The sequence below is a fragment of the Neophocaena asiaeorientalis genome, unplaced genomic scaffold (genome assembly GCF_003031525.2).
Source record: "Neophocaena asiaeorientalis asiaeorientalis breed wild unplaced genomic scaffold, Neophocaena_asiaeorientalis_V1.1 scaffold338, whole genome shotgun sequence".
NCBI lineage: Eukaryota > Metazoa > Chordata > Mammalia > Artiodactyla > Phocoenidae > Neophocaena > Neophocaena asiaeorientalis.
In genome coordinates, this window is record NW_020175405.1 from 1 (window position 1) to 9,570 (window position 9,570).

At 36.1% G+C, this 9,570-nt stretch overlaps 1 protein-coding gene across 1 annotated transcript in view; it reads left to right on the plus strand.

The window, feature by feature from the left end:
• Positions 1–5,458: 5,458 nt before the first annotated feature.
• Positions 5,459–9,570, plus strand: part of CUNH11orf65 (chromosome unknown C11orf65 homolog) — a gene marked incomplete at its 5' end in the record, with an annotated part of 29,283 nt that continues 25,171 nt past the window's right edge. The window contains 3 exon segments of the mRNA XM_024766974.1: positions 5,459–5,512; positions 5,645–5,845; positions 7,274–7,404. Coding sequence (XP_024622742.1) covers positions 5,459–5,512; positions 5,645–5,845; positions 7,274–7,404 — 386 coding nt within the window.

The following is a 9,570-nucleotide window of genomic DNA, read 5'->3' on the forward strand; positions in this document are numbered from 1 at the left end:
TAGAGGAAATGCTTTCAGCTTTTCACCGTTGAGTATGATATTGGCTGTAAGTTTTTCATATATGGCCTTTATTATGTAGAGGTATGTTCCCTCTATACCCACTTTGTTGAGATATTTTTTATCATAAATTGATTTGAATTTTTCAAAAGTTTTTCTGCATCTATTGAGATAATCATGTGAATTTTATTCTCCAATATATCACTGTGGTGTATCACATTGATTGATTCATAGGTATTGAATTATTCTTGAATCCCTGGGATAAATTCCACTTGATCATTGTATATGATACTTTTTTGGTTTTTTTACTGAGTATCTACTATGTGCCATTGCTTCACACAGACATTATCTCATTTATTTATCACCAAGCAATATCTATGGGCTAGATATTACTATTTTCCAGCTGATAAAACCGAGACATAAAGAGGTTATATGATTTTCCCAAAGTCACACAGCTATTATATATGATACTTTTAATGTATTGTTGAATTCAGTTTGCTAATATTTTGTTGAGGATTTTTGCATCTGTATTCAGCAGTGATATTGGCCTGTAATTTTCTTTTTATGTGGTGTCTTTGTTTGGTTTAAGTATCAGAATGATATTGGCTTCATAGAATGAGTTTGGAAGCATTCTATCCTCTTCTCTTTCATTTTGGAGTAGTTTGAGAATGATCAAAGATAACCTTTCTCTAACTGTTTGGCAGAATTCACCTGTGAAGCTGTCTGGCCCTGAACTTTTGTTTGTTGGGGGTTTTTAAATTACTGATTCAATTTCATCACTGGTAATTGGTCTGTACATATTTTCTATTTCTTCCTGATTCATTCTTGGGATACTGTATGTTTCTGGGAATTTATTTCTTCTAAGTTGTCCATATTATTGGTGCATAGTTGTTTGTAGTAATCTCTTATAAGCCTTTGTGTTTCAGTGGTATCAGTTGTAACTTCTTTCATTTCTGATTTTATATATTTGAGACCTCTCTCTTTTTTTCTTGATGAATCTGGATAAAGTTTTATCAATTTTGTTTATCTTTTCAAAGAACCACCTCTTAGTTTCATTAATCTTTCATGTTTTTATTTTTTGGTCTTTATTTCATTAATTTCTTCTCTGATCTTTATGATTTCTTTCCTTCTATCAACTTCGGGTTTTGTTCTTCTTTTTCTAGTTCTTTTAGATGTAAGGTTAGATTGTTTGAGATTTTTCTCATGTTCTAGGGAAGGATTGTACCTCTATAAATTTCCCTCTTAGAGCTGCTTTTGCTGTGTCCCATAGGTTTTGGGTCATTGTGTTTTCATTCTCACTTGCCTTTAGGTATTTTTTTGATTTCCTCTTTGATTTCTTCAGTGATCCATTAGTTGTTTAGTAGCATATTCTTTAGCCTTCCCATGTTTGTGTTTTTTGCAGTTTTTTCTCATAATGTTGTGATTGGAAAGGTATTTGATATGATTTCAATCTTATTAAATTTATTGACAATTGTTTTGTGGCCTAGCATGTGATCTATCCTGGAGAACGTTCCACATGCACTTGAAAAGAATGTGTATTCAGCTACTTTTGGATGGAATGTACTCTATGTATCTATTAACTCCATCTGGTTTAATGTGTCATTTAAGGTCAGTGTTTTCGTATTGATCTTCTGTCTGGATGATCTATCTTTGATGTAAATGGGGTGTTAAAGTCCCCTACTGTTATTGTGTTACTGTCAATTTCTCCCTTTATGTCTGTTATTATTTGCTTTATATATTTAAGTTTTCCTACAATTGTTTTATCTTCTTTTTGGATGGATCTCTTCATCATTATGCACTGTCCTTCCTTGTCTCTTGTTACAGTCCTTGTTTTAAAGTCTATTTAGTCTAAGTATTGCTACCTGGCTTTCTTTTGATTTCCATTTCAATGGAATACCTTTTCCATCTCCTCACTTTCAGTCTGTATGTGTCCCTAGATCTGAAGTGGGTCTCTTGTAAAGTTTTTGTATCCATTCAGCCACCATATATCTTTCAATTGGAGCATTTAGTCTATTTATATTTTAAGTAATTATTAATAAATATGTATTTATTACCATTTGTTCATTGTTTGCTGGTTGCTTTTGTAGTTCTTTTTCTCTCCTTTCTTCTTTTGCTCTCTTCCCTTGTGACTTGATGGCTATCTTTATGTTATTTTGGGTTCCTTTCTCCTTTTTTTGTGTGTGTATATATTATTTTTGGTTTGTGATTACAATGAGTTGTGTATATCTGTGTCCATATATTTATATTTTTTTCTCACAGGTGGGCATTTTATTTTCCCACTTTTTGCTGCTCAACTTCTGTGCATCTTCCTATGTTTGTGGACTACCCCACCTTTGAGGTGGAAATCTCCTCTCCTATACAGATTTTTTTAAATTGAAGTATAATTGCTTTACAATGTTGTGTTATTTTCTGCTGTACACTGAGGTGAATCAGCTATATGTATAGCCCTCCCTCTTGGACTCCTTCCCACCCACCCCCCATCCAACCCATCTAGGTCATCACAGAGCACTGAGCTGACCTCCTCATGCTATAACAACAGGGAAAGGTAGCAGGTTCCCACTAGCTAGCTATTTTACACATAGTAGTGTATATATGTCAGTCCTAATCTCCCAATTCATCCCACCCTCCCCTTCCCCACCATGTCCACCTGCCCATTCTCTACATCTGCATCTCTATTGCTGCCCTACAAAGAGGTTCATCTGTACCATTTTTTTAGATTCCACATATATGTGTTAATATACAATATTTGTTTTTCTCTTTCTGACTTACTTCACTCTGTATGACAGGCTCTAGGCCCACCCACATCTCTATAAATGACCCAATTTCATTCTTTTTATGGCTGAGTAATATTCCATTTACATTTAGTCCATTTACATTTAAAGTAATTATTTTTAAAATTTTTAAAAATTTTATTTTTTGGCTGAGTCAGGTCTTAGTTGCAGCATGTGGGATCTTTGTTGAGGCATGTGGGCTTCTCTCTAGTTGTGGCGTGAGAGTTTTCTCTTTTCTAGCTGTGATGCATGGGCTCCAGAGTGCATGGGCTCTGTAGTTTGTGGCACGCAGGCTCTCTAGTTGAGGTGCATGAGCTCAGTAGTTTTGGCATGCATGCTCAGTTGCCCCATGGCATGTGGGATCTTAGTTCCCCGACCAGGGATTGAACCCGAGTCCCCTGCATTGTAAGGCAGATTGTTTACCACTGGACCACCAGGGAAGTCCCTAAAGTAATTATTGATAAATATGTATTTATTACCATTTGTTCACTGTTTTCTGGTAGTTTTTGAAGTTCTTTTTTTCCTTTCTTCTTTTGTCCTCCTCCTTTGTGATTTGATGGCTATCTTTATGTTTTTTTGGGTTTCTTTCTCCTTTTTTGTGTGTGTATCTATTATAGGTTTTTGGTTTGTGATTACCATGAGGTAGGTGTGTGTGTCTACATATATATTTTTTTAATTTGAAGATCTCTTATGTTTGAAAGCATTCTAACAAGCCTGCATTTGTACTTCTGTCACCATGTTTCATGGTTTTGATATATTTTAAATCTTTTTGTTTTTTGAATCCCTTAACTCCTTATTGTGAATTTAGATATTTTACTACTTTTGTCTTATATACATGGTTGATCTACTACCTTTATTGTGCATTTATACATGGTTGATCTACTAGCTTTACTGTGTGTTTGGATTTTTCCTTTCATAATTTTTATATTTCTGGTTGTGGTCTTTTCTTTTCCACTTAGAGAAGTCCCTCTAACATTTCTTGTAAAGTTGGTTTAGTGGTGCTGAGCTCTTTTACCTTTTCTTGTCTGTAACCTCTATACCTACTTCAAATCTGAATGATATCCTTGCCAGGTAGAGTAATTTTGGTTGTAGGTTTTTTTCCATTTATTACTTTGAATATATTCTGCCACACCCTTCTGGCCTGCAAAGTTTCTGCTAAAAAGTCAGCTGATAGTCTTATGGGAGTTCCCTTGCATGTAACTAGTAGGTTTTCCCTTGCTGTTTTTAAGATTCTCTTTTATCCTTAATTTTTTCTATTTTAGTTATAATGTGTCTTGTTGTGGACCTCTTGGGGTTTATCTTGTTTTGGACTCTCTATGCTTCTTGGACCTGGATGACTGTTTCCTCCCCCAGGTTAGGGAAGTTTTCAAATATTACTTCCTTAAATAAATTCTCTGCCAGTTTCTTTCTTTTTTCTCCTTCTGGGACCCCCTATAATGCAAATGTTAGTATGCTTCATGTTGTCCTAGAAGTCTCCTAAGCTATCCTCATTTTTTAAATTCTTTTTTCTTTTCTCTGTTCAGCTTGGGTGATTTCCACTATGCTGTCTTCCTTAAATGTTTGATAGAATTAACCAGTGAACAAATCTGGGCCTGGTGTTTTCTACTTTGAAAGGTGAATTATTCATTAAATTTCTTTAATAGCTATCGATCTATTCATATTGTCTATTTCTCCTTATGTGAGGTTTGGTAGGTTGTGTCTTTCAAGGAATCAATCCATTTTGTTTAGGTTATCAAATTTGTGAGCATAGCATTATTCATAATATTTGTTCATTATCATTTTAGTGTCCACGGAATCAGTAGTGATGACCTGTCTTTCATTTCTGATATTAGTATTTTGTGTTCTCTGTCTCTCTCATTGCTGCTACCCAGTATCACAGGACAGAGTGAGTATCATACAGTGTATCACTAGCCTGGGGAAAGATCAAAATTCAAAATTAGTAGTATGGTTTCTACTGAATATGTACCACTTTTGCACCATCATAAAGATGAAAAATTGTAAGTCAAATCATCATAAGTCAGGGACCGTGTGTGTGTGTGTGTGTGTGTGTGTGTGTGTGTAACTATTAGCCAGGAGAAAATTATGCAAAACTAATGTTGTCTTTCAGGCTGAACAATTTAGGGTAACATCTGTTTTCTCATCTAACTTAGTATAATCAGGAGACAGGCTGGGGACCAATAATTTTTTTCTCTACTTTCCATTTGGTGTGGGGCACTAAAATTTAGAAGACCAATTATATACAATTCTTACAAAATTTAAACATGGATTTTTGATTTAATAAAAGCTAGCTAGGAAAGGTCATCTATTGTTTAACTCAGATTCACCAGTCACATTTTTTTCTCTGAATTTACCTGGAAGATATTTAATATGAAAATCATATATTTGAGGGATTTTATAAAAACTTCTGTTTTATGACTAACAAATCACCTGACTTTTACACTTTTACATTACATAGAAAGGAAACATAGTTTGGTATCATTTTCCCAGTTATAATGTAAGCTGTTTTACTTATTGAGTGTCTATAAGAAAATAAAATCCTAAGATACTTTCTGATTTAAAATTAACTATTTGAGGTTTATTCACTTCATCTATTTCATAAATAATCAATATTCAACAACTGTTTAACATTATAGAGTGAGAAGTTGTGAACTGATATATACAGAATGTTGAAGACTAATTTTTTTTTATAGGCAGAACTTCTAGATGCTGCTGCTGGCATTAATGTACGATTCAGATTAGGTGGTGTAAGTATGGATAGATTCTTATTTAGTACTTTTAAAGCACATTTACATGAAATTTAAAAGATGTAATTTAAAAAAACATAAACCATTTTTCTAATTAAATTGAAACGGTCCTTTGAACTTTTCCAACTATAGGTTAAATTTCCACCTGAACTATACTATAAAATTTTCACTCACAGACATATTGAAGATCTGTGTGCTAATAGCCCTAGAGATTACACAAAACTTCCAGCAAAACATACATCTCATATTAAAAGTGATAATCTTCAGGAAGAGGATTATAGTGGCTGGTATCGTCGTACAGAGAACAATGGCTGGAGGCCTGTTTCTGATAAAGTAAGAAAAGATAAACATTAATAATTTTGAATATTATGTGCTTACAAACCTATCTGTCTTTCTGAAAATTAATTTTTAGATTATTTTTAAAAATAATGAATCCTACTAATTTAACTGATAAAATTTACTTAACTATTCTGTGGTTACTAATATACTTCAAGATACAGCAATATATCTTTTTTTTTTTAATTTACTTCTACTTTTAATAGTCATCTTTGAATCTAGGCTATCTTTAGATACTCTGTGGCATTCAGCTATTACCCATCTTTATAACAAAGCAAATCTGAAGATGTTGTTGATTCTATATTAATCCTTGAACAAGAGGTGAGGGTTCTTGAGAATAATATGCCATTTTCTCTATAGAGCTTGTAACAGCAGACACTAGTGGGAGATCATTTGGGTTTTCATGATGTTGGAAAATTTAACATGTGCTCATATGAACAGAATGATTTTAAATATATATAGTTCCTAATGCATATATGTGATTCTAGGACTTTTCTATAGACACCCATGTTTAATCTTTTTGTGGAAATAATTTCTATCTAAGGATATTTGTAAGCTTATATTTTTAAAGTTAACATTATCTGGTTCTATAGCTCTGGATATTTGTTTATATAGCCACAAGTATCTTCATTCAAATCCTCAATCTCTGATATACAGATTGTAGAATGTAGTATACTGAATATACTAAGTATGAAAAGTGAAAATGATCAAAGTGTGAATTCATTCATTCATTCAACAAACTTTATTGCATACCAACCAGATGTCAGGCATTGTACTAGATGCTTGGGAAGCAATAGTACATAAGAATAGTCCTTCCCCTCAAGTAGTTTGCTTTTAATTAAGGAGAAAGTCAAGTAAACAGGATATTTCAGTACAGTGCAGTGAATATGTGATTTAATAGAGGCAAGTTCAGAGTGCTGTGGGGGGTAACAAACTTTCCTCTTTGTTATTTAATGTGTATGTGGTGAGGGAGGAAGAATGAATTGGAAATAGGAAAACAGGCAATCAGTATAAAGTGTCAAACAGGGGAAACCACAAAGTCTTGGGACACAATGGTGAGATTTCTGTGTTCTTTGAGTGTGCCCATATTCCTTGAGGATTAGAGTCTTCAAAAGTCAATAGCACCTACTGGTCAGATCTGTTCTTATGAGAAACTAAAACACTCTTAGAATATGTCTATTCATTTATTCATTCAACAAATACTTATTAAATAGTACCTCAGTACACTAATTTTCCTATGACATATGCCTCTTAAGGTTCAATGTGCCATTCACTTAATTAGAAATATCTTAAAAGGGTCTATCCTCTCCTCTATTTCTATCTTGGCATATTCCTACTGAACACATAGAAGTTCTTTTCTATAGTCAGATAACCTCATAATCAGTAATCCAATATTTTGTGTATTCATTTTTCATTTCTCAATAGTTTTGGAAGTCTACTGAGAATGTAATGGTGGGAGACAAAAAGGAAAGTGAATTCCATTTCTCTAAATTGAAGAGAAGGCAAGATATAGAAAAGAAAAGAAAAATTAGAAAAATACGATGGATGCAGCAAATGTAAGTTGATGAAATACTTAGACTTACTAAAGAAGTATACAGTCATTTTTTTAGACTGCTATCACTACTAAAGTAACTACATGTTACTTTAAAAATAAGATGAAATATTACAGTATATTTTTTTAAATACATAGAAAGCAAATACGTAATAAATGCCTGCTAGACACTGTTAATTTCTGGGATATAAACGGGAAAAGACAGGTTCTCTTTGACCACAAGGAAATAATCTTTTGGAACATGAGATATGAAAATCAGCATTTACTCTTATATATGAGATAACTTTAATATGACCCACTAGACCCACTCTATACCATTCTCAACCTTTCTTTCTCCCCTAAAGAAACTGACTTGTACAGATTACACTAAAAGTCATTCTGGACTTATCTAACAAATATTAAAAGCAAGTCTCAAAAGAATCAAATTGTTTCCAAGTTTACTTGACAATGTATAAGAACAAAGCCCCCAAATATTTAAAGGAACACAATAAACTCAAGTGGTCAAAATCTATAAAATTTACAATGTCTACCATATAGTAATCGATTACCAGGCACTCAAAGAAGCAGGAAAATATATCCCTGAGAAGAAAAAATAATATCAGCTAACTCACCAAAAATAACTTTTAAAAATAAAAATGGAGAGACACGAGGGGGAAGACGGCGGAAGAGTAAAACACAGAGATCACCTTCCTCCCCAAAGATATATCAGAAATACATCTACACGTGGAACAACTCCTACAGAACACCCACTGAACGCTGGCAGAAGACCTCAGACCTCCCAAAAGGCAAGAAACTCCCCACGTACCTGGGTAGGGCAAATGAAAAAAAAATAAACAGCGACAAAAGAATAGGGATGGGACCCGCACCAGCGGGAGGGAGCTGTGAAGGAGGAAATGTTTCCACACACTAGGAAGCTCCTTCGCAGGCGGAGACTGTGGGTGGCGGAGGGGGGAAGCTTCAAAGCCACAGAGGAGAGAGCAGCAACAAGGTGCGGAGGGCAAAGCAGAGAGATTCCTGCACAGAGGATTGGTGCCAACTGGCACTCACCGCCCGAGAGGCTTGTATGCTCAACCGCTGGGGCGGCTGGGGGCTGGGAGCTGAGGCTCGGGCCTTGGTCGGAGCGCAGGGAGAGGACTGGCTGCGTGAACACAGCCTGAAGGGGTTAGTGCATCACGACTAGCCGGCACGGAGTCCGGGGGAAAGTCTGGACCTGACGAAGAGGCAAGAGACTTTTTCTTCCCTCTTTGTTTCCTGGTGCGTGGGGAGACGGGATTAAGAGCGCTGCTTAAAGGAGTTCCAGAGGCGGGTGCGAACTGCGGCTAACAGTGCGGACCCCAGAGACGGGCATGAGATGCTAAGGCTGCTGCTGCCACCACCAAGAAGCCTGTGTGCGAGCACAGGTCACTATCCACACCCCCCTTCCGGGGAGCCTGTGCAGCCTGCCACTGCCAGGGTCCAGAGATCCAGGCACAACTTCCCCTGAAGAACACATGGTGTGCCTCAGGCTGGTGCAACGTCCTGCTGGCCTCTGCGGCCGCAGGCTCGCCGCGCACTCCATGGGCGTTCCTCCCCGTGGCCTGAGTGAGCCACAGCCCCCGAATCAGCGGCTCCTTTAACCCCATTCTTTCTGAGCGAAGAACAGACGCCCTCCGGTGACCTACACGCAAAGGCGGGGCCAGATCCAGAGCTGAGGCCCGGGTGCTATGCGAAGAGGAGAAAGGGAAATTTTTCCAAGCAGCCTCAGGAGCAGTGGATTAAAGCTCCACAATCAACTTGATGTACCCTGGATAGGTGGAATACCTGAATAGACAGCGAATCATCCCAAATTGAGGAGGTGGACTTTGAGAGCAAGATATATTGTTTTTTCCCCTTTTCCTCTTTTTCTGACTGTGTATGTGTATGCTTCTGTGTGAGATTTTGTCTGTATAGCTTTGCTTTCACCATTTGTCCTAGGGTTCTGTCCGTCCATTTTGTTTTGTTTTGTTTTTACTTAAAAAAACTTTTTTTCTTAATAATTATTTCTTACTTTTTATTTTAATAACTATTTTATTTTATCTTTATTTTATTTTATCCTCCTTCTTTCTTTCTTTCTTCTTTTTCTCCCTTTTATTCTGAGCTGTGTGGATGAAAGGCTCTTGGTGCTGAAACCAGGAGTCAGTGCTGTGCCTCT